Below are 24,637 nucleotides of genomic sequence, written 5' to 3'. Positions count from 1 at the left end.
CGCGCAAGTTCAAAGCCAGCCTTGCTGGCTTAAAAGATCCTGTTTCCAAATAAAAATATAAAAAATAGGTCTGGGAGTGTAGCCCGGAGGTAGAAGGGTTCTCAGGAGCCCCAGTACCACCAAAAAAAAAAAAAAAAATGAAGTGGGTACCACATTGGATGCTAAAGCGATACCACATTACCTGTTCAACCTTCACAAGAACTTTATCAGGTGGTACAACGGTTCAGTGGCAGGACGCCTCCAGAATTCCATTCTGACCACTGTGCCTCCCACACAGTACAGGACAGACCCAGCTATTCGTTCTGAAATAACAGTCCGGGCATATCCTCACACTCGCTGCCTGCGCCTCCTCCACGGCTCACTGCACTCTTATGTTAGACACACTCACCCTTTCATCTTCCTCTCTTACCCGTATTATTAACTAAACCTCGCAAATGACCATGTAGACAACCAAGCCAACAGAACTGATTGTAGCATCCAACCCCACACTCCCACACACAGCTAATTCCCGTAGCTCTCTGATCCACTAAACCCAACTGGACTTTGACACTGTCAGTGCAGCACTCAGCCCACCTCTGCCATCACCTCGAGCGGGCACGCGAAATGAAGCCTACCTGGCTTCCCTGGGAAGAGCACAGGGACATGATGGCGACAAAATTTTCCTAAAACTGCATTTCAATTTTATTCTTCATCACAACACCTCAAAATATTTCTTTCCTCACATGTCTCTATGTCTTTCTTTCATAAAATAAAAATAGTGCTTCTTTTTTAGGGATAATCCAATCACTTGTGCCCCTGATCCTGGTCCCACCATTACTGACCCACAAGTTCCCACCCTCACTCCTTAGTGGTCTTTGCATTAACCACTAATGCTGTACTAGGGATGGAACCCAGGGCAATCTACCTCTGAGCTACAACCCCAGCCCTTTTATTTTTATTTTCTTTTTCTTTTTCTTTTTTATCTTTATCTTGAAGCAAGATCTCCCTAAGTTGCAGAGGCTGGCCTCAAACTTTTTTTTTTTCAGTACCAGAGATGGAATCCAGGGGCATTCTATCTCTGAGCTACACCCTCAACCCTATTTTTCTTTTGTCTTCTCAATTTTGAAACAGGGTCTCACTGAGTTGCAAAGAGCTTTGCTGAGTAGCGGAGGCCGTCCCCGAACCATGATCCTCTGGTCTCAGCCTCCCGAGTGCTGGGATTACAAGCGTGAGCCACCAAGCCCGGCTGGCCTCAAACTTCTGGTTGTCCTGTCTTAGCCTCCCAAGTCCTGGGATTATAGGTGTACACCACCACACCTGGCTTCTGCTGTGCATGTGTGTGCATGCTTGCTTGTGTTACTGGGAGTTGAACCCAGGAAGGTTCTACCTCTGAGCTATACCCTCAGCCCTATTTTATTTTACTTTCACATAGGCTCTCACCAACTCCCTGTGCTGGCCTCAAACCTGCAATCCTCCTGTCTCAGTCTCCCAAGTACAAGGATTACAGGTGTGTGCCACCATACTCGCCACTGTGCCTTTTAAAAGACCATCCTATCTCCTTCCAACCAAGTGTAGGAACACTTCCTGATTTTATTTTTTTTCCTTTCATTTATTCCTTAAAACTTGCCTTTGCTCCCAACATTCAAATTGAGACCATTCACATACGGGTCATCACGGTTTGTTCTTCAGTTCTTCTTTACCTTCTCAGATGCGCTATGCTCCGTGATACTTTAAAAGCCGCCTTCTAGCCGGGCGTGGTGGCGCACCCTTGTAATGCCAGCATCGGGGAGGCTGAGACACGAGGACCGCGGTTCGAGGACAGCCTCAGCTATTTAGTGAGGCCCTTTGCAACTCAGTGAGACCCTGTTTCAAAATAAAGAATAAAAAACAGGGCTGGTGGTGTAGCTCAGAGGTAGAATGCCCCTGGGTTCCATCCCCAGTACCGCAAAAAAAAAAAAAAAAAAAAAAAAAAAAGCCTTCTTCTCAGAATGTCGTCTCCGATTGGTTCTGAGACACCTCACCACCTCAGTCTCCCGGGCTCTGCCTGCTCGCTGCCTCTGCACTGAGCTGCTCCCTCTGACCTTCGGCCATCTGCCTCGTTCTTCCCACAAGCCCATCTTCCACAAGCACATCTCACGTGTTCTCAGCATTTCGAATGTGTCTATGGCGACGATGCCTTTAAACTCTTTCCCCAGCTACAATTGCAAAGCCACCTGCTGAACCTCTCTTCCCAGACACCTCCCCGACTCGCATTCAGAGCAGAATGGAACACATAAAAACCACTGTCTCCTCATGACTGCCACTCCCAGCCACCAGCTCTCTCCTCCGCACACCCTTCCCTTCTCCAGTATGTGAAATAACGGCTCCCACAGAATACCAAATATGTCAGAAGTGGGACATTTGTGAATGGACATCTGTATCCCTCTGAAAGTAAAAGGTAACAGGACCAGGCACAGAGTCAGACACAAGCAGCACTATTTTGCAAACCACACTGAATTTTTTATACAAACCAAAAATGAAAACTCCTCCAGCCTTCCTTCTGTGCCGTGTGTGTGCGTCTAGCATTTACTTCAGTTTTTCAAGCCAGAAATGTTTTCTAAATTTAACTGATACACAAAAATTGCACATATTTATGGGACACCATTGTGACATTTCGTATATGCATACAAAGTCTAGTTTTTATTTATTTATTTTTGTTTGTGTGGTTGTGCTGTTGGGACTGAGGATTAAACCCAGGGCATTCTACCTTCAAGCTATACCCTAGCCCTTTTATTTTTTGTTTTAAAGCAGGGGTTCACTGGATGGCTGAGAGTCTCCCTAAGTTGTTGAGGCTCGTCACAAACCTGTGATCCTCCTCTCTCAGCCTTCCTCCCAAATACTGTATTACAGACAACACCACATTCGGCTCAGTGTGATGTTTCAGTCAGGTTAAACATATCTCTGTCCCCCAATCATTTCTATATGGTGAAAACTTTTTTTTTTTTTTTTTTTTTTTTTGCAGTACTGGGTTGGAACCCAGGGGCATTCCATCTCTGAGCTACACCCCAACCCTAGTTTTTATTCTTTATTTTTAAACAGTTGCAAAGGGCCTCACTAAGTAGGTGAGGCTCTCAGCGAACCCTGATCCTCCTGTCTCGGCCTCCCAAATGCTGGAATTATAAGCATGTGCCACCAGGCCCCACTGGTGAAAACTTTTATTGTTGTTGTTTTGTGATACTGGGGATTGAACCCAGGGGCATTCTGTCTCTGAGTTACACCCACAGCCCTATTTTTTATTCTTTATTTTAAATAGAGTCTCACTAAGAGTATATGGAGATCCTGAATCCAAAATGTTTGAGAACAGCTGACTAGGTCCCTGGGCCAAGAATCCAGGAGATGATGTGACAAATAGCATTCGACACATCAAAAGAGGGGTCAGGGCAGTCTCAGGTCCCCGGGCAAGGCTGTCAAAATCTCAGGCCCTAGGACCTGTCTGGGGTTGGAGAAACCTCCTGTCTCAGCTTCCCAAGTACAGGGACTAAAAGCATGCACCACCACACCCAACTGAATGATAAAAACTTTCCAAATCTTTTTATCCAGCTTTTCCATGTATAGTTTATTACTATTAGTCACCCCCCAGTGCAATAACCCTATTATTCCTAACTATATTCCTAACTAACTGTAACCTGGACCCCATTGGTCAACCTCTCTTCACTTTTAATAGTACATGTTATCCTTCTGCAACCTCCAATGCTCTCCTTCCTCTTACTCCCACCCCCACTTGTTCACATTTTACATGCAACAAATAATAAATGATAAACAATTAAAGAGAACTGAACTGTCAGTGGAGAAACAGCTTGTTTCAACATTATAAAGCCATTTTAACTGAGCATAAAAGGATCAACTGAGCAAAAAAGACACAGGCGGTATTCGAAATGCATAAAAGTAACCCAGCACACATTTTTACAGGGTCTGATTTCTATTTCCACCACAGCCCTTGGGTGAGTCATGAGGACAGTGACTCACTGGGTGTGAGGAGGCATTTAGGTGCTAGCACGTGTTTAACTTGGAGTTTTCAAAAATTAATCCGTTTACTTTCAACTTCGCCCAATCATTGATTCTTAATCAAACCGATGCATGGTTCTCTGCTGCTGAAATCTGACACCAGTACTCAGGATGGGACTGCTGGAAAGGCAAAATCCAGAGTCTAGGAGGGGCCTTCTCAGCTGCCCTGAGTCACTGCGTGCTTGCAAGGGCATGCCACCAGCTCACTCTCGGGCTTTCCAGTATTTAGTCAAGTAAGTTTGTGAGACACTAAAAGGTTGTTCTCATTTAATGTGGCAAAGAATTGCCTATCGTGGTGGCTGAACATAAAATTTAGATGCCTGTGTCTTACCCATTTCTCCAGTATGGCCATTAATCTGCATTTTGAATAAGTACAGCTCACACTTTGAGAAATATGGCAATGAAATTTGGCTTTTTAAAGATCTCTGATGCTCCTAGCCCAGTCCCCACCCTGCATGCAGCATCACTGGGCCATAAAGAGCAACTCCACCTTGAGATGCAGCGTGACACTTGCATGAATGTACAAGCAACATCTTGTAAAACAGTGAGGCCTCATTTTCTTCCAATCAGAAGAATCGGCATTTGCAAATATATCCTGGGCATACCCAGAGTTCTTCACATGTTAGGAAAGTTTCCTAGAGGACGATGGAATTAGTAATGTCTGAAAACCTACATGGTGATCTGCGATCCGTTTCCAGCTTTGTAACCAATAAGCAACTTAACTGGGCAAGTCCTCAGAAACAATGCTGCCCTTCAGTCTCTTGGGCCATAAATTAAGCTAACTGAGTTGGCTTATCTGTGCCGTCCCTTCCAGCCCCAGAACTCTATGATAATGAATTAAGAGGGGAAAGGTGGGTGTGGAAGAAACCTATAATCCCAGTACTTGGGAGGTTAAAACAGGAAGGTTGCAGGTTCAAGGCCAACCTCCGGAATTTAGCAAGACTATTTCAAAATACAAAATAAAAAGGGTTGGGAGCCAGGCATGGTGGTGCATGCTTATAATCCCAGTACTTGGGAAATTGAGACAGGAGGATCACAGGCTCAGCAACTTAGCGAGCCCCCGTTTTCCAAATAAACAAAATTGGGCTGGGGGTATAACTTGGAGGTAGAATACCTCTGGGTTCAATCCTCAGTAGCAAAAAAAAAAAAAAAAAAATTAAGCCGGGCATGGTGGCGCATACTTGTAATCCCAATACTTGGGAGGCTGAGGCAGGAAGATCACAGGTGAGGCCCTTGCAACTTAGTGAGACTCTATTTCAAAAAAAAAGAATAAAAAATTCGGCTAGGGGTATAGCTCAGAGGTAGAATGCCCCTGTGTTCAATCCCCAGCACCACACAAAAAAATAATAATAACAAAAGGAGAGCTGGGATTTCATCTTGTAATTCTTTAGATCCAATTTAGATTTCACTAGATCCAAGTCTAAACTCTTGTAAGCAAATGTTAAAATTATATTAGAGAAAAATGACTATACAAATGGTATCAATAACCAAACAAAGAAGCAAAAAAGTATTTCACTCTCTTCCAGCCAATAGGAAACCTTATGGTCTCTGGACCTCAGACAGAACTAACTTCAAGTTCAGGCTTCCTAACTTTTTATTAACTTAGGAAAATTGTTAGCCTTACTTTCCTCATTCCAAGATGAAGATAATACTGTAAAGAGTTGTAGAAATTAAATCTTATGAATAAAGTGCCTGGCTCTGTGGAACAACGCAATGTGTTTCTTCCCAACCCCCCTATTGCTATGCCTTTCCTGGAGTTCCTATTTTGAGATCATCCCCATAGGTGATTAATAATTGCCTGTGACATGAATTGTGGCTGTTCTCTTTTAATAACAATAGCTGCCATTTTCTTGAACAATTCCCAAGTGTTAAACACTTTTAGTAATTACCTCATTTAATCCTCACAATAAACATATTAACTGTATAAGGCCAAAACCATTATTTTTCAGATTATAAAACTGAAGCTTAATGAGATCATGGCTGCCCACAGCCACCCAACCTTTAAGTGAAATGGCCAGCATCTGTGTCCAGATCCTGGCTCCAAAGCCCAACACATCTACTACACCACGGTCCTTTGTCTTCAGGCTCCACCTACCTGTTAATATATAGCCCACACAATAGCAAAGACATGTGAATGAACAGCCTACATCCTTTCAAAATAATTCTCACAAAGCTACAGGTTCAGACAGAGTTCCACTGGCAAAGCTGCCTGTGAAAGCCCGCCCTGGGAGATCTGCCCACACACTCCACTAATTAATCTACTTTCATAAGAACCTTGGGGCTGATTTTGATCTATGCAGCACAAAATGCATGTTCAGGAGCTTTGCTTCCACCAGAAAGCAACCCTCACTGAACTGGATGGTTTTTGTTTGAAGTTTTTTATTACTATCTCAGTTTTTTAAAATTTAGGTACTGAGAGTGGAACCCAGAGGAATTTTATTTCAGAGCTACACACCCAGCCCTATTTTTTTATTCTTTATTTTGAAACAAGGTCTCATTAAGTTGCAGGTGGCCTCACTAAGTAGCTGAAAATGTCAGCGAACTTCAAACTTCAGCCCTCCTGTCTCAGCCTCCCAAGTACTGGGGTTACAAGCATGTGCCACCATGCCCAGCTTAAAACAGATTTTTAAATCCTTAAAAAGTAAAACATCGGGAGACGGAGACCAGAGAATCACGGTTCGCTGGACAGCCTCAGCTACTTAGCGAGACCCTTCGCAACTCAGTGTGACCCTGTTTCAAAAAAATAGTAAGACTAAAAAATAGGGCTGGGGGTATAGATCAGAGGTAGAATAGCCCTGGGTTCCATCCCTAGTATCAAAAAAAAAAAAAAAAAAAAAAAGTAGACCATGATTAACAAACACACTCCATTCACTTGACAAAATTTGGGGGCAAAAAAGAAAATGCCAGCCTGGCATGGTGGTGCACTCTTGTAATACCTGTGCTTGGGAGGTGGAGACAGGAGGACCACACAGGTTCGAAGCCAGCCGCGCTGGCTTAAGAGACCCTGTTTCCAAATACAAAGTATAAAATAGTTCTGGGAGTGTAGCCCAGGGGTAGAAAGGCTTCCAGGAACCCCAGTACCACCAAAAAAAAAAAAAAGAAGAAGAAGAAGAGGAGGAGGAGGAGGAGGAGGAGGAGGAGGAGGAGGAGGAGGAGGAGAAAGAAAGAAAGAAAGAAAGAAAGAAAGAAAGAAAGAAAGAAAGAAAGAAAGAAAGGAAGGAAGGAAGAAAGAAAGGAAGGAAGGAAGAAAGAAGCAAGCCAGTTATCAGAAGATATAGACATAGAGAGTGACTCATTCCAACACCTCAGTGAGAAGATAGAAGTGGGCTTGGCAACAGAACCAAAGGGCAGCTCCAGGCCCCCAGGCACTCAGAGGAGATGGTCCTGCAGCATCCCCCAGGTTTCAATTGGAGTTTCCAGTTCAGGTTTTCTTCTTAAATCAAGTTAACGAAACCAATGACAAATGAATTCACTAATGCGGGGGGTGGCTACATTCTTCATTATTTGAGGTAAATTTGTACCAGAAAATTAGGAAAGGTTTATAAATGAAACTTTTAAATTATAGAAAGAAGAATAAAATAGTAGTGATGATTTCAAGGACATTGAAACTATTCAATTCTTTCCTATGCCTTAACAGTGACTTGTGAATTCAAATGTTCTCGTTTATATCTCGTGAATTCAAAAGTTCTTAGCTTATCCAGGCATGGTGGCACCCACTTGTAATCCCAGTGGTTGGGAGGCTGAGACATGAGAATCATACAGGTTCGAAGCCAGCCTCAGCTACTTAGTGAGGCTCTCAGCAACTTAGTGAGACCCTGTTTCCAAATAAAATATAAAATAGGTCTGGGAGAGCAGCCCAGAGGTAAAAAGCCCCTGGGTTCCACCCTCAGTACCACACACACACAAAAAAAGTTCTTAACTTTTTTTTTTTAATCTAACATAGAACCCCAAGGCAACACAGCCGTAGGAAACAGGTAAAAGCGGATAAGGGAAGAGAAAAGGGGACAGACTCACTCTCCACCCAAGAGTACAGGCTGCAGTGATTTCAGACCAAGAGCTGCTCTATCTTCTCTCTTCTGGCATTTAGCATCTGCTTATCTTTTTTCTTTTTTCTGGGGCGGGGGAAGTACTGGGGACTGAACCCAAGTACGTTCTTGGGTTCAAAAATTTTTTTTTGAAACAAGGTCTCTCGTTGAGTTGCTGAGGCTGGCCTGTGATCCTCCTGTCTCAGCTTCCCAAATAGCTGTGATCCTCCTGACTTGGTCTCCCAAGTACTGGGAAAACGCATGCGTCACCATGCCTGGCTGCTAATCTTTTATTATGTTTTGTCAATTGTGTTTAATAAACTAACTCTTTTATAGAAAGGAGACAAGACTATGAACCTAGCTGTACTGACTGTAGAGATGACAGCGATAGTACTGCTGCTGCTGCTGATGGTGGTGGTGGTGGTGGTGGTGGTGTTGGTGCTGGTGGTGCTGGTGGTGCTGGCGGTGGTAGTGAATCTTACCACTGAAGAGGCATTAATATACCTTTACAGAACTTCATAAAGCTTAATAGAAACAGTTTTTCTAAAGAAGTCCCATATAATCAATTTCCAATAGAAATAGGATTAATGTACTTTAAAAAAGAAACAAGTCCACACACTTTCAGCCAATTGATTTTTGACAAAGAGGCCAAAAACATACACTGGAAAAAAGATAGCCTCTTTAACAAATGGTGTTGGCAAAACTGGTTAACCATATGCAGAAAATTGGATGTTAATCCCACTTTTTCACCCTGTACAAAAGTCAACTCACGATGGATCAAAGACTTGGAAATTAAACCAGAGACCTTGAAGCTCCTTGAAGAGGGCATAGGTCCAACACTACAACACATAGGCACAGACAAACATTTCCTCAACAAGACCCCAAAGGCACAAAAAATTAAAAGGAGAATCAATACATGGGATTGCATGAAACTGAAGAGCTTCTGTTCAGCAAAGGAAACTATCAAGAATCTCAATCGAGAGCCAACAGAATGGGAGAAGATTTTTAACACCTACGCCACTGATAGAGGACTAATATCTAGAATATACAGAGAACTCAAGAAACTCAACACTAAGAAAACAAAGCATCCAATAACAAAATGGGCAAATGAACTAAATAGACACTTCACAAAAGAAGAAATTCAAATGGCCAATAAATGCATGAAAAAATGCTCAACATTACTGGCAATCAGAGAGATACAAATCAAAACTACCCTGAGATTTCACCTAACTCCAACTAGAATGGCCATCATTCAAAACACAAATAACAACAGATGCTGGCGAGGATGTGGAGAAGTGGGAACTCTAAGACATTGTTGGTGGGATTGCAAATTAGTGCAACCACTTTGGAAAACAGTATGGAGAATCCTCAGAAGAATGGGAACAAATCTACCATTTGATCCAGCAATACCACTGTTGGGTATCTACCCAAAAGAAAAGAAACCAAACTACCAAACTAATGCATGTGTATCTATGTTCATAGCTGCACAATTCACCATAGCCAAACTATGGAACCAGCCAAGATGTCCATCAACAGATGAATGGATTACAAAACTGTGGGATATGTACACAATGGAATTTTACTCAGCCATCAAAAAAAACTCAATTACATCATTTTCAGGGAAATGGATGGAACTGGAGGACATAGTCAGGCACAAAAAATAAGAAATCAGATGCTTTCCCTAATATGTGAGAGTTAGGGAGAAAAGAGGAGCAAACAAGACAACCTAAAGGAGGAGAAATGAGGGGGGAAGAGGAAAATCTCTAAAGCTCACAATGTACTTAAACATATCAAAGTCAATCACTAAGCCAAGCAAGGGAGGGAGGGACGGGGAGGGAATGGGGTGGGATTTGGGTAGGGGTTAAATCAGCGATGAGTACATGTTTGTACACACAAGTTTTTTACCCCAATAAGTTGTATGAATATAATGCACCAATAAAAAAAAAAAGAATAATTGGCTGGGGTGGTGGCACATACCTGTAATTCCAGTATTTCAGAGGCTGAGATAGGAGGATCTCCGGTTTGAGGCCAACCTCAACAACTTAGCAAAGCCTTCTGCAAGTTAGTGAGACTCTGTTTCAAAATAAGAAATAAAATAGGACTGGATGTAGCTCAAAGGCAGAATGCCCCTGGGTTCAATCCTCAGTACCACAAAAAGAAAAAGAAAAAAAAAAGGAATTATCAGTGCAACAATACTGCTGGCTTTAGTTATAAAAATGTAAATAAAATTCTCCCCATATCCATCAATCAAGTAAGTAAAACTCTTTCCTAAAGAAAAGCCATACTTTTCTGTATTTATTAAAGTATATTGTGCAATCCAATTCTTTAGTGATTACTATTTCTTTTTCTTTTTTTTACAGTATTGGAAATGAAACTCGGGGGCATTCTACCTCCAAGCTACTCCCTTACCCCTATTTTTTATTCTTTATTTTGAAATAAGGTCTAAGTTGCTGAAGGCCTCTCACTAAGTAGCTAAGGCTGTCCAAAAACCACAATTCTCCTGTCTCAGCCTCCCAAATACAGGGATTACAAGTGTACACCACCACACCTGTCTGTGATTGTTTCTAACACAAATTAAACCAGAAAAACATCTTGGTTATGGTGAATCACTCCCCCATCCCACCCCTAGAAATTTCTAATAAAGTCTAAGACTACTAGAAATGAGCCACTGAAAACCAGCCCCTCTCCTTAGCTGTGCTAGAAGATAAAATCTGCAGTAAAAACAACCTTTTCTTGGGAGCCTTTGCAGAAAATTGATGGAGCCATTTGATCTACGCATTTGTTTATGTTGATGTAACAGGAAAAAATACAAACCGTGAACTCAATGGCTACAGATTTGGAAGTCCTCGCTTCTCTACATATTGTTAAACTGGAGGAGTCGGATAAAGCAAAGGATGTGAGGGCACAGAGGGAGGACTGCGTTCATCCTTGAGTCCTAACATTACAGGAAGCAGCTGCGCTGACAACACAGCCTCCGAAAAAATAAGAGTAAGGCCTTTCCTGTGTGTGTGTGTGTGTGTGTGTGTGTGTGTGTGTGTGTGTGTGTGTGTGAGAGAGAGAGAGAGAGAGAGAGAGAGAGAGAGAGAGAGAGAGAGAGAGAGAGAGAGAGAGAGAGAGAGAAAGACGGAGAGCATGCACCCCCAGTGCAGGTATTATTTGCTGCAGAAAAGAGGCTGATAAAGGAGACTTCAAAAAATATAATAACGGGAGAAATTCTAGAATAAAAGTATGTAAGTGTCCAAGTAAAGTCCAAATATTTATCAACACCATCTGTCAATCTGAACCTCTCTGTATTGCAGTGAAACTGTCACACTCTAAGAGCCATAATTATACATTCTTAACAAATAAATAACAAAGTAGAACTACATTCAGTGTTATAACCTTTAATTTGATGCCTCAATATTTTCTCTCACTACTATCCTAACACTAGAGTTCATTGAGAGCCTGACACAGGAGGATCATAGGTTCTAAACCGGCCTGGGCAATTTAGTAAGACCTTTTTCAAAATTTAAAAAAAAAAAAATTAAAAAGCTGAGGGTATAGCTCAGAGGCAGAGTAACCCTGGGTTCAATCCCTATTACCAAAATAAATAGGTAAATAAATAAATAAGATCATTTCAGAAATGACAGTTTAATAATGAAAATTAGGGTCTACCCCCTCATGCAAAAAAAAAGGAAATGAGGCTTTCTGTGTCTTCTTTGGTATTATTACTACTAAAAACATTAGCACTGCCGGGGAAGTCAGTTACATAATCTCTGTTTTACAAATGAGTAGACTGAGGCTCAGAACAATAAAGTAACTTGCCCAAGCGGAGCATGGTGGCACACGCCTATAACCCCAGTACTTGGGAGGCTGAGAAAGGAGGATTGCAGGTTCAAGGCCCGCACCCGGTAATTTGGAGAGAACCTATTTCAAAATTAAAAGGGCTGCAGGTATAGCTCAGTGACAGAATGACCCTGTATTCAATTCCCAGTACCAAAAAATAAAAATAAAAATAAAACCTGCCCACAATCACATAACTAGTATCAGAGTAGTGCTAGAACTCAAACTCAGATTTTAAGAACTAACCTGTACTTCCTCTCCAGGGAAACAAGGCCCCCACCTCCCTGACACTGCTCCTGTAAGCGGCAAAATGTCCTATCCAAACTGTCCTTTCCCTCACACAGACCCTCCATCCTGATTCCTATCCCAACTCTACCCACCCAGCCAGTCAACTTTCAATGTAGAAAAATCCACAGTGGTAGACAAACTTGTACCTCTTTTAATGATGGTGCTAATTTCTCTTCATTGGTAGAGAATATACATTTATATCAAGGATTGTTGCAGAATCCTATCCACCCTTTGTTATGTAACCCTAAATCAATTTTTAAATATAATTCTTAGCATTCAAGGAACTTATGCCTCAGCTTCTGGCCTCTAACAAATACATAAACTACTACTTTTTAGTTAATAATGTTTATATTTGGATGGCAAAATTATGGATGATTTAGGCTTATTTCCTTTTATTTCCAGTTTTTTTTTTTTTTTTTGTAAGAACTGAACATATATAGCTCTTGCAGGTAGACAAAAAAAAAAAAAAAAAAACAAGTGTCTATTCTAATGACAACACAAGTTTTAAGTATTTAAGTATTGGATACCCCCCCCCTCAAATTATCCTTCTCCTAGTATTGAAAAAGAAAACATTCATTGGTCCATTATATTCCTAGGCCAGATTAGAACTCAAACACTTAAGCTGGTTGTAATAACACTATTACAAACAGCTCCCACTTCTACATTATTTTTTCTTTTTTCCTGTTACTTTAAAATGTTTAAAGTATTACATAAAACTAGATTTAACTATAGCTCTTCTGTTCCTTTCCACGTGCTTTATTTAGTAAAATCCCCTGCATCCAATAAACACGGTTTTGTGTGAAAGGCTAGCTTTTGGCACAATACAAGCCACATTTCCCAGCCTCCTCTGCCATCTGAATATGGGTGGTGGGAGTATGACCCATTTGTAGGCCTAGCCCACAAAAACTTCCACGTGAGGAAATCCATGCTCTTGCCAAAGTTTGGGGAATTGCTGTTGATGAAGATAGGGCACAGATGAAAGGCACCTGGATCTTCGCCTCTCCACTTGGAAGGGCTCCCAGGGGCGCCATTTTAGACTGCATGAGTAAGAATTAACTGAGCCCTGAGTCAATGCACATTTGAGTTCCTCTGTTATGCTACCTAACCTATGGCCTTATTCACATATTTCAGTGGTTACTGCAGGGGGTAAGAGCCTACGCACCTTTCTCAAAGACTCCTTCTGCTTCCAGGACAGAGACAGTGCTGTTGGAGATCTTCAGCACCTCGGCCTTCACAGTGACCTGGGAGGGGCTGTGTTCCAGAAGCTCCACCCCCACAGTCACATTTCCTCCAGGCCTGATGATCCCTGGGGCTGTCACCAGAAAACGGGGCCTAAGGAGATCCCAATAAGGAAAAACAACTTATGCTCACATCTCCATTCTTCTGTGACTCTCAAATTTCATGGATAATGAGAAAGACTCCCCAGGTAATGCTACTGCAGTTGTAGCAATACACTTAACACTGCCCACTGCTCTAACAATCAATGCTACTGAAACAACAAGAATTTCCAAATAGTTAGATAGTTAATAGTTAAATGCTACTGAAACAATAATTCCCAAAACAGTTATAACACACTAATTCCCACACCACGACTAGAAAAAGACTTGTACTATTATTTCCATTTTATAAACCACAACAGCACAGGAAGAATCCCGGTGTTTAAGGTTTATACTGGGACATGCAGAAGTTAGGAGCAAAATATAAGTCTGCAAGCTTTTCCTTTACAAGCTAACCAGTGTGATTCTTTCTTTGGCTTTAAAAAAAAGAAGTAGATTTTACCTGTTTCTTATTCAAACTTTTATGCGTGGGCATCCACTCAAGGGGGGAAAAAAATCAAGTAACTGATAGCATTGATTAAAATATAACATGTGAGCGGGTGTGGTGGTGCGTGTCATCCCCGTACTTGGGAGGCTGAGACAGGAAGATCGCTGCTCGGAGATCAGCCTTAGCAACTGAGAGACTCAGCAACCTAGAGGAGCCCTATTTCAAAATAATAATAATAATAATAATAATAATAATAATGATTGGGCATGTAGTTCAGTGGTAGAGTGCTTGCCTAGCATGGCTCAATCCCCAGCATGGCAAAAATTAAATAAATAAATAAGGCTGATCATGTGGCTCAGAGGTAGAATGAGCTACAGCACCACAAAATTAAATTAAATTAAAATAAATAAATAGGCTGGGGGTGTCCCTGAGGGGTAGAATGCCCCTGGGCTCAATCCCTAGTACTACAAAAAGAAATTTAAACACACACACACACACACACACACACACACACACACACACCATCTGAAAATAAACTACCAACTACCAGTGGTGACCTTTCCAGGTATGGCAGAGCATTTGAAAAGTCACTTAGAGCAACACTTTCTCTGCAGAAGCTAAAGGGTAAAGCTCCCACGGCAAAAATCTGTAGGAAGGAGGCACTTTCTGCTCTGAGGACGTTCCTGCTCTCTCTACAACATCTGCACTCGGGCCCAAACTCGAGGTGCCTCGGCCACACTTTAACGAAGTCAAAGCTGAGACGTCTATAAAGATGTCTCATGCACCGCGTCTTGGAGAGAGCGCTCTATTTTGGAGCAAACGGTGGAAAAGCCAAAGGCAGAGCAACGTGGGCTAAAAATAAAATGTTACAAAGTTAAGGCCGGAAAGGACCCCAGGCACCCTCGGTGGGGATGGCTAGTGACTGCGGGGACCGCGGGTGCGCTGCGCTGCGGGACAGGGCAGGACAGGACCGCCCCGCCGCTGACCCGGGCCCCCCGGCCCTCTCCCGGGTCCCCCCCGGGCCCCCCTCCGGCCCCTCCCGGGCCCCCCTGCGCCTACCCGGGGCCGGCGGCCGGCGGGGCTGCGCGCACGCACAGGAGGCGGGCGGCCGCGGGCAGCAGCAGCAGCAGCAGCGGGGCCCGCATCTCCTCGTCTGCAGCCCGGGCTCGGCCGGCTGCTCGCGCCGCCCGCGGGTGTGGCCTCCACCCCTCCGGCCCCCGCCCCCACCGTGGGTTTAGCAATCTGAAATGGGCGCGCCCCAAAGCCAGGCGAGATCTAAATTGGGAGCGGGCTCGGCGGCCCCACCCGCCCCGCCGCACAATGGCGCGCTCGCCGCTCCCGCTCGGGTTGCGCCCCGCGCTGGTTACCGCGGTGGATCAGCCGGCCCAGCCTCGCGAGCAGCGCACCGCCGCTCTGTGAACGGAAAAAAGCCCATCACGGCCTCCGGACCGTGAGTCAGGATTTTGAGAAATGGCAAACACACCCCAAACGGGCGCGAGTTCTGCGTCGGTGTTTAAAGTATATGAATGGAGACAGACAAAAACTTTGTTCCTTAAAACAAAATTGAGATATATTGTTTTCTTGTCCAATAAAAAGTTCTGGTTTCTAGCCGGGTGTGGTGCGAACGCTTGTAATCCCAGCGTTTGGGAGGCTGAGACAGGAGGATCGCACAGGCTCAAAGCCAGCCTCAGCTACTTAGTGAGGCTCTCAGCAACTTAGACCCTGTTTCCAAATAAAATTTTAAAATAGGTCTGGGAATGTAGCCTGGAGATAGAAAGCCTCTGGGTTCCATCCCCAGTACTACCAAAAAAGAAAAAAGTGTTAGGGTTTCTACATAGAAGGCTGAGACAGGAGCATGGCAGGTTCAAGGCCGGTCTCGGCAACTCAGCTAGTCCCTCAGAAATTTAGCAAGACCCTGCTTCAAATTTTAAATCATGGCCGAGTGTGGTGGGGCACGCCATAATCCGAGAGCAGCCTCAGCAAGTAGTGAGACACTAGAACCAAGTAAAACCCCATTTCAAAATAAAAATTAAAAATAGAGATGGGGTGCAGCTCAGAGATAGAATGCCCCTGAGTTCAATCCCCAGTATAAATAAATAGTACCTCTTATTTTGTTGTGGGTTTTTTTTTTTTTGGGGGGGGGGCTTGGGAGAGCGGTGCTAAGTATTGAACCCAGGGGCATTTTACCTCCGAGCTACACATCCAGCCCTATTTTATTTTTTATTTGGAAACAGGGTCTCCTTGAGCCTCAGTGAGTTGCTGAGGCTGTCCTCGAACCTGCACACACACACACACACACACACACACACACACACACACACGTCTCAGCCTCCCAGGTACTGGTATTATAGGTGTGCACCACCACACCTGGCTGTTTTCTCCACTTGAAAGGAGGTAGACTAATGATGCAGCTCAGTAGAAGAGCCCTTCCCTAGCATGAGCATGGTTCTGGGTTGCATTTCCAGCACTGCAAAAAATAAATAAATACAACTTTTTAAAAGGAAATAAATTTTGGCACATACAAAGCTTAGGTGTTGCCACTTGGGACTCTGAAAAATAATGATCTGGAAAGATGCTTTTATCTTTGTAGCTGTTTCTTAACACATTTGCTACAGAAAGTATTCACTAGAACTGCAAAGCTTGGGGTGATGTTCCAGTGGCCCCCGGAGTGAGGCCAGGAGGGTGGTGCTGCTCCGCAGCCAGGTCCCAGCTCCCCTCCAGCCACCCTCTCGGTCACTGCCACCAGCTTCACATGACTCGGGTTTCCCCATGACTACGCCATAAAAGCAGGGAACTGCCAAAACTGTTGGAAAACAAGCGCATTCCGTCCCCAGCAACTTAAACTTTCTACTTTATGGAGACATTTCAGATGGTGACATTTTAATATGGGACAAATTGCAAACGGAAAAGAGGTCAGCAAAAGGGTGTCTTATGGCACAGATGTGTGCTAAATAAAGGAGAAAGTAGCACCTAGACAAACTGTGGTTTCTTAAGTCCAAGAACTTGCTTCCTCCCTTTCCTGTTCCGCCCTTTTCACCCACTCAACAGCCTGCAGGCATCCTTTATTCCTGCCTAGGAGCAGCCTATATTTAGTGGCTGAGCTCCTGTGCCTACAGAACTGGGGTAGGGTGAGGAGTGTCTGGGAGGGTCCTGGGATGCAACCTGTTCCCGACACAGCTGTTACTGCAGGGCTGGTCTCCTCTCTTCTGTTGTTTAGAGGATCTGCTTCAAGTGTAGGCAAAGTGCCAAAGTATAAATCAGTGCCTCCCTCTCACACTAATTTGTAGGAGAATTGCATTAAACGGCAGATGCTGGCTCAGCAGGTGCAGGGCAGGGACTGTCTGGGACTTCACATCAGCAGACAGCAGATGGGTCTACAGGGAGCTGCAATTTGGGGGCACTCTGAAGAGTAAAGGATATCGGGATCACAGAAAACATTCTTCTCAAGCTTGATTTCAGAGAGGTGGATGATAAATTCAGACAAGCAAATACAAGAGGCATTTCAGGTGATAATGTCATATTCCAATAAAACTTACAGAAAGGCTTAGAACCACCGAGTTATCTGGGCATAGTGGCACACATTTGTAACCCCAGTACTTAGGAGGCTGAGACAAGGAGGATCACAGGTCCAGGCCAGCCTCAGCACCTTAGTGAGGCACTTGGCAACTTGGTGAGAAGCTGTTTCAAAACAAAAATAAAAAGAGTTGGGTTGTGGCTCAGAGGTGGAATGCCACTGAGTTCAATCCCCAGTGTAACAACAAAAAAAAAAAACAGTTATTTTTAAAATTAGGTCTGTGCAGATCTACACTTCAACATATAGGTACAGGGAGTAACTTTCTCAATAAGACTTCCAAAGCGCAGGAAATTAAAGTAAGAATTAATAAGTGGGATCTCTTCAAACTAAAAAGTTTCTTCTCATCAAAGGAAACCATCAAGAGCCTAAAGAGGAAGCCTACAGAATGGGAGAAGATCTTTACCAGCCACCACTCTGATAGGGGGCTAATATCCAGAATATACAAAGAGCTCAAAAGACTCTACACTAGCAAAACAACCCAATCAAGAAATGAGCAAATGAACTAAATAGACACTTCACAAAAGAAGAGATACAAATGGCCAGTAGATACATGGAAAGATGTTCAACATCACTTGCCATCAGGGAGATGCAAATCAAAACTACACTGAGATTCCATCTAACCCCAATCAGAGTGGCAAACATAAAGAAATCAAACAACAATTGCTGGCGAGGATGTGGGGGAAAAGGAACTCTTTTACACTGTTGGTGGGAGTGCAAACTAGTTCAGCCACTATGGAGATCAGTGTGGAGATTCCTTAGAAAACTGGGAATAAATCCACCATTTGATTCGGCTATACCACTCCTGGGTATCTTTCCAAAGGGGTTGAAATCAGAGAACTACATTAACATATGCATACACATGTTCATAGCAGCACAGTTTATAATAGCCAAAATATGGAACCAACCTAGATCTCCATCAACAGATGAATGGATTGCAAAATTATGGGAAATACACACAATGGAATTTTATTCAGCTATAAAGAAAAATAAAATAATAGCATTTGCAAGAAGATGGAAGGAACTAGAGAACATTTTGTTAAGTGAGATTAGTCAAGCACAGAAAGAGAAGGGACATATATTTTCTCTAATATGTTCAAGCTACGGAGCAGTGGTTAATACCAGAGGGACTCCAGATGATGGAGGGGAAATCTCAGCAAAGCTTGAACGGAAGGATAGGAGAGGAAGAAAGCTGAGGTTGTTCAATGGAGGTGCTACATACAAATATGTGTAATAGCATAAATACAACATGATTAACCTGGACACTCTCTTTTGGGGGAAGGGCATGAAGCACAATGTAAATGTACACCACTCTCAATATGTTCTACTTATAAAAAAATAAAAATTAAATTAAAAAATAAATGACAAACTAATCATAAAAAAATTAGGTCTGTGTAACTTTTAAATAGATGTTTTCCACATGGTGGCACACACTTGTAATCCCAGCATTTAGGAGGCTGAGACCAGAGGATCACCATTCATGGACAGTCTCAGCTACTTAGTGAGGCCCTCCGCAACTTAGTGAGACCCTGTTTCAAAATAAAGAATAAAAAATAGGGCAGGGGCTGTAGCTCGGAGGTTGAATGCCCCTGGGTTCCATCCCCAGACACACTAAATTAATTAATTAATTAATTGATGTCTTTCTTCTTACAATACACATTCACTGAATGGTTTACCTTTATAGGAATTTAGACATTTGAATTTGCATAAAGATGAGGAGTAATGAAAACTGTCCATCTCGAGATGGACAGTTGAGATGGCAGCTGAGGCTGCCCTCAGCAACTTAGTAAGACCCTGTTTCAAAATAACTCAGTGTGTGTGGTACTGGGGGCGGAACCCAGGGACTTTTCTACCTCCAGCCTATAGTCCCAGATCTTTTTTATACTATTTTTGGAAACGGGGTCTCACTAAGTTTTGCTGAGAGCCTCACTAAGTAGCTGAGGCTCAATCCTCCTGTCTCAGCCTACCAAGCGCTGGGATTACAACCATGTGCCACCACACCCAGCCATCTCAGAATTTTTTTTTTTTTTTTTTTTTTTTTTTTTTGGTGGTGGTGGTACTGGGGTTCCTGGAAACCCTTCTACCTCCGGGCTACACTCCCAGACACCTATTTTTTATATTTTTATTTGGAAACAGGGTCTCTTAAGCCAGAGCAGCTGGCTTCTTTTCTTAATGAATTAAGAAAAACTGAAAATAGTCTGAACATCTAAGGAGAGATTGAGTAAAATTGGGGTTTCACAAAGTTGCTCGGCCTGGAACCTGCACTCCTCCTATCTCAGCCTCCCAAGTACTGGGATTACTACAGTTGTGTGCCACAGTGCCCAGCAACTGTGAAGCAACTGAAAACTATGTTGTTGAGATGAGACTTTAATTATCTAGATGCAGATATTCATGCTAAATTGTCAAGGGGAGATAAGTCTGTTTAATAAAACAATTTTTAAAGTGATATTCCATTTTTATAAAAATAAAGTATGCTTATGTGTACATTTACATTATAGTTATACATATTTAAGAACTCAAATGGGTATTCAACAAATTGTTATCAGAATCCTGTCATTACCTGTATCTGTCATATTTCCTACAGTGAACACAGGTTATTTTTCCTCTAAGATTAAAACAACAAAAATGATATTGTTTCAGTAAATAGTCTTTGAAGGAGCATCTTAGAAACTTTTTGGTAAAATCATTAATTTTGATACCAAAAATATTATGTATGTTCTCCCATGAAAACTGAGCAGTCTTTGGGATGAGAACCCGCACCGTTCCCACGTTCCTCCTGGGCTGTCTTTAGGCTGTGCTTCAGTGACCAAAGCAGGACTGCCAAGAAGAAGACAGACAGCCGGGCTGGTGGCACACGCTTGTAATCCCAGCATTCGGGAGGCAGAGACTGGAGGATCATGGTTCACAGACAGCCTCAGCTATTTAGCGATCCCCTTCACAACTCAGTGAGACCATTTCAAAAATAAAAAGACTGCCAGGTGTGGTGGCACACATTTGTAATCCCAAATGCTGGGATTACAAGCGTGCACCACCACACCCGGCTTATTTTATTTTCATACATTCAAATTTTCTAATATTTCAGCCAGGCTTGATGGTGTGTGCCTGTAACCCCAGTACTTGGGAGGCTTGAGACAGGAAGATCATAGATTTGAGGCTGCCCTCAGCAACTTAGTAAGACCCTGTTTCAAAATAAAAATACTAAAAAATAGGACTGGGGTTGTAGCTTGGAGGTACAATGCCCCTGTGTTCCATCCCTAGTACCACTAAAAATAAAAATAAAAATAAAAATAAAAGGAGCTAAGGATATAGGTCAGTGGTAGAACCCCCCCCCATCCAATCCCCTGTGCTATATAAACACACACACAAAATACATTTTAGAAGTACTACATACGAAATTAATGTTTACTTATATTCATCTATTGAAAATCATTTAGATAAGGTTTTTCACAAAACAGCAGAATATTCCCTGAGAATCTTTTATCTAAGGGCAGAAGGAAATCTTTATCCACCAGAAGACATGGAATGGTTTTGAAATTAATGCATGACAGCCAGGCCTGGTGGCTGTCATGGAAGGCTGAGACAGGAGGATCCAGGTTCACAGACAGCCTCAGCTACTTAATGAGGCCCTTTGCAACTCAGTGAGACCCTGTTTCAAAATAAAGAATAAAAAATAGGGCTGGGGATATAGCTTGGAGGTAGAATGCCCCTGGGTTCCATCCCCAGTACCACACACACAAAAAAAGAAATTAACACATGAAAATAATAATGGTGCTTGTCCTTCATGTTCTACATGAGAATCCAGAACTTAAAATTGCAATTCTATAGCCAACTAAGATAACAAAAGTGAAGCTAGGATAAAAATATTTTCAGAAATGCAAAGGCTCAGAAACTTTCCTTCTACAAACTCCTTAAGAGTTACTTTAAGCCAGTGCACGCCTGTGATCCCAATACTTGGGAGACTAAGACAGAAGAATCACAAGTTCACTGCCACCCCCAGCAATTTAGCAAGTTCTCCACAACTTAGTGAGACCCTGATCGAAAATAAAAAGTAAGGCAGGGCTCGGGATGTACCACAGAGGCAGAATGCTCCTGAGTTCAATCCCCAGTACCACAAAAAGAAAAGTTACTTTAGAAGGCCATATTTAACAAACCAAAGAAATAGGCTTTTGGGGGACATGTTACATATGCTTACCAATTTTTACATATGCTTATAAATTTATCCTTTATCAAAAGGATATAATAAAAATACAGAAGATACTTGGAAGGCTGAGACAGAAAGAAGCATTGCAAGTTCACAGCCAGCCTCTGCCTCTGAAATTTAGTGAGGCCCTCCCCCAACTTAGTGAGACCCTATTTCAAAATAAAAACAAAAAAATAGGGCTGGAAGTGTTGCTCAGAGGTAGAATGCCCCTGGATTCAATCCCCAGTAACCTCCTCCTCCCCAAAAAATATAGAGATAAGCAGCCAGATGCAGAGATACATAGGGTGAGGTGTGAAAGGTTCCAGAGCACAGGAGCTTCTGTACCGTAGAGGTGGGTACTTTGGGTGTTCTACAACCCAAAAGCTCTCAGTGCATTATGATTCAGGGGAAATTTATGGAGACTTCCTCACAGAGGAATGACTGATTACTAACTCTATGTCCAGTCCCTCTCCGGTCTGGAGAATGGAGGAGGATGGAGGGATCAGTACTCCAAGCTCACAATCATGGCTTGGCCTTCCTAGTGGCAGTCCCCATGCAGCAGCCCACCAAGAGTCAGCTCACTACAAACAGAAGACCCAGGAAAGTTCCAAGGGATTTAAGTGCTCTGTATCAGATACTTCCATGCTTAGGAGCTCCATGCCAGAAATCAGGGTCAAAGGCCCAATCTTAGAACATAGTAGTGCCCGATCCTCAGGAAATTTTAAGTTTCAGTAGCTCTGCCAGAGACCAATGTGGACATTTCTTATTAGTTCATAGTAGCCACTTAGATAGAAAAATGTTGATACAGGTACCATAAATATCACAATAAAAGCAAAGAGCTTTCTTCCCAAAAAATATTTACCAGAGAAGATAGAACCACAATTAATTAGAGTTTCTACAAAGTAGTCTGCAATATCCTAGTGCATGGTTTCAATTATATTTTGAATAACAAAGTGCTATCTGAGAAAGACACATTAATCTAAGATGACCTCTATCAGTGTAGTTTGGAAATTGATAGAAGTCACTGAATGGACTGGTTTTTAGACAGACTGATTAGCTAACGAAGTGAGTAGGCAAAAAGAACCTCTAAGTCATGTCAACAACAAAGGTTTATTCCGATCACAAGTCTGTAGCCAGCGGAGGCACCTTGCAATCTGCCTACCCCTCCTAGGAGCAGCCGGCCAGGAAAGGAACTCTCTTCTCTTGGCTGTGGCAGAAGCAAAAGACAGCAAGCTCCGCTTCTCAAGGGCACCCAGGTCCCTGCTTGCTTAACATCCACCTACATCCTTTTGGCCAAAACAAGTCCCAAGGTCAAGGACAGAATGAAGGGTGGGTGGCAAACTTTACCTTTCTGTTCTAAGAACTATGAGGTTAATTATATGGTAAAAGATGTGAATGGGAGAATATTGGGACCAATAATTCAATCCACCAAGAAAATTACCAGTGTATGTCCAAAGCCATGTTCTGTTCATCAGGACAACATTTCCATAAAAAGAGCAATTAGTGAAGCCAGGCATGGTGGCACACTTCCATAATCCCAGCCTGAGAGGATTGCAGGGAGGCTGAGACAGGAGAATTACAGGTTCGAGGCCAGCCTCAACAGCAAAGTGAGACCCTCCACAACTTAGCAAGACCCTGTTTTAAAATAAAAATTAAAAGGGCTAGTGTGTAGCTGGGAGGCAGAATGCCCCTGGATTCAATCTACAATTTCTGGGATTTGAATCCTGGGTCTTGAATTAAATTTGTATTCAGGCAGAATACCCCTGGGTTAATCTACAATTCCTGGGCTCAGAGAAGAAGAAGAAGAAGAAGAAGAAGAAGAAGAAGAAGAAGAAGAAGAAGAAGAAGAAGAAGAAGAAGAAGGAGGAGGAGGAGGAGGAGGAGGAGGAGGAGGAGGAGGAGGAGGAGGAGGAGGAGGAGGAGGAGAAAAAGAAGAAGGAGGAGGAGGAGGAGAAAAAGAAGGAGGAGGAGGAGGAGGAGGAGGAGGATCCTATCACAAGAAGAAGGGAGAAAGAGAGCAAACCTCAACACTAGACTAGTACTAGCGGACTTCAGAACTAGACCCATCCCTGCCAACTCAAGCTCTATGGACCCAGATTTCAGGTCATCTCTGCATTAAGAAAATGATGAATAAATATGCAAATAAGAGTAAAACAGATGCTAGAAAAAATGATAGAAAAGATCAATTAAACTAAGAGTTGGGGAGACTTCCGGGAAGATGGCAACCGAGAAAAGCGGGGCTTAAGAGCCCTGCTAACAACCAATCTCCATTACCACAAAATCAGCGCCTTTCATAGCCAGAAAACACCAACACCAGAGAAACAAAAAATCACCAGGCTCCAGAGAGAAAGCGGACTGAGAACAGAGCTCAGAGCCACAGAGGAGATACACTGGCCTCACGCCCGAGGATGCGGCAGCAGCGCTTTACTGCCGGCGGCAGCGGTGAATTCACTGGACGGCTACAGCAAGCCGAGGTGAGCAGCTGTGGAACAGCCAGGCGGGATTTCTCGGTGCAGGGAGCATCTAAAGCTCCCAGTGGCTGAGCTCAGCACACGCTGCAGGGACTCAGAGTGGAACTCAAAACCAAGAAGAAATAAGCCAGCCTCACGGCCGTGTGCATAGCAATAATGCCATATTACCACTGGTGGCAGCAGCAGCGAATTCATCAAGTCCAGTACAGCTACATCTGCGAACTCAAGAACAGTAAGTCAAATTGCGGGCCCCAGAGGAGAAATCCCAGTACTGTACTCCCTGGGACTTGACCCAGTGGGGGAGGGGCGGTGGCAGAGATATCACACCATAGGAGAATGTGCAACCTGGCACCCCCCATAGTTTAAATCAGCCTGTATCGACTCCCTGGGTCGGAGACTCTGTGATACAACCCAGTAAAGGAGTAGTGGGGTCTGAGATACTACAGACTCGAGATCCAGAGCACCTTAAGTGAAGTCATAGTGACCCAAGGTA

General features: G+C 43.2%; 1 protein-coding gene across 1 annotated transcript in view; it reads right to left on the bottom strand.

Annotated features, from left to right (window-relative positions):
- The window catches only part of CD109 (CD109 molecule), a gene marked incomplete at both ends in the record, with an annotated part of 163,838 nt that extends 149,135 nt beyond the window's left edge, over window positions 1-14,703 (bottom strand). The window contains 2 exons of the mRNA XM_080700077.1: window positions 13,321-13,490; window positions 14,480-14,703. Of these exons, the coding sequence (XP_080556203.1) occupies window positions 13,321-13,490; window positions 14,480-14,703 (394 nt within the window). The remainder of the gene's footprint in view (window positions 1-13,320; window positions 13,491-14,479) is intronic.
- Between the last annotated feature and the right edge of the window lie 9,934 nt (window positions 14,704-24,637).

Source organism: Muscardinus avellanarius (assembly GCF_963383645.1).
Source record: "Muscardinus avellanarius genome assembly, chromosome: 8".
NCBI lineage: Eukaryota > Metazoa > Chordata > Mammalia > Rodentia > Gliridae > Muscardinus > Muscardinus avellanarius.
This window is presented reverse-complemented; position numbering and strand designations above follow the sequence as displayed.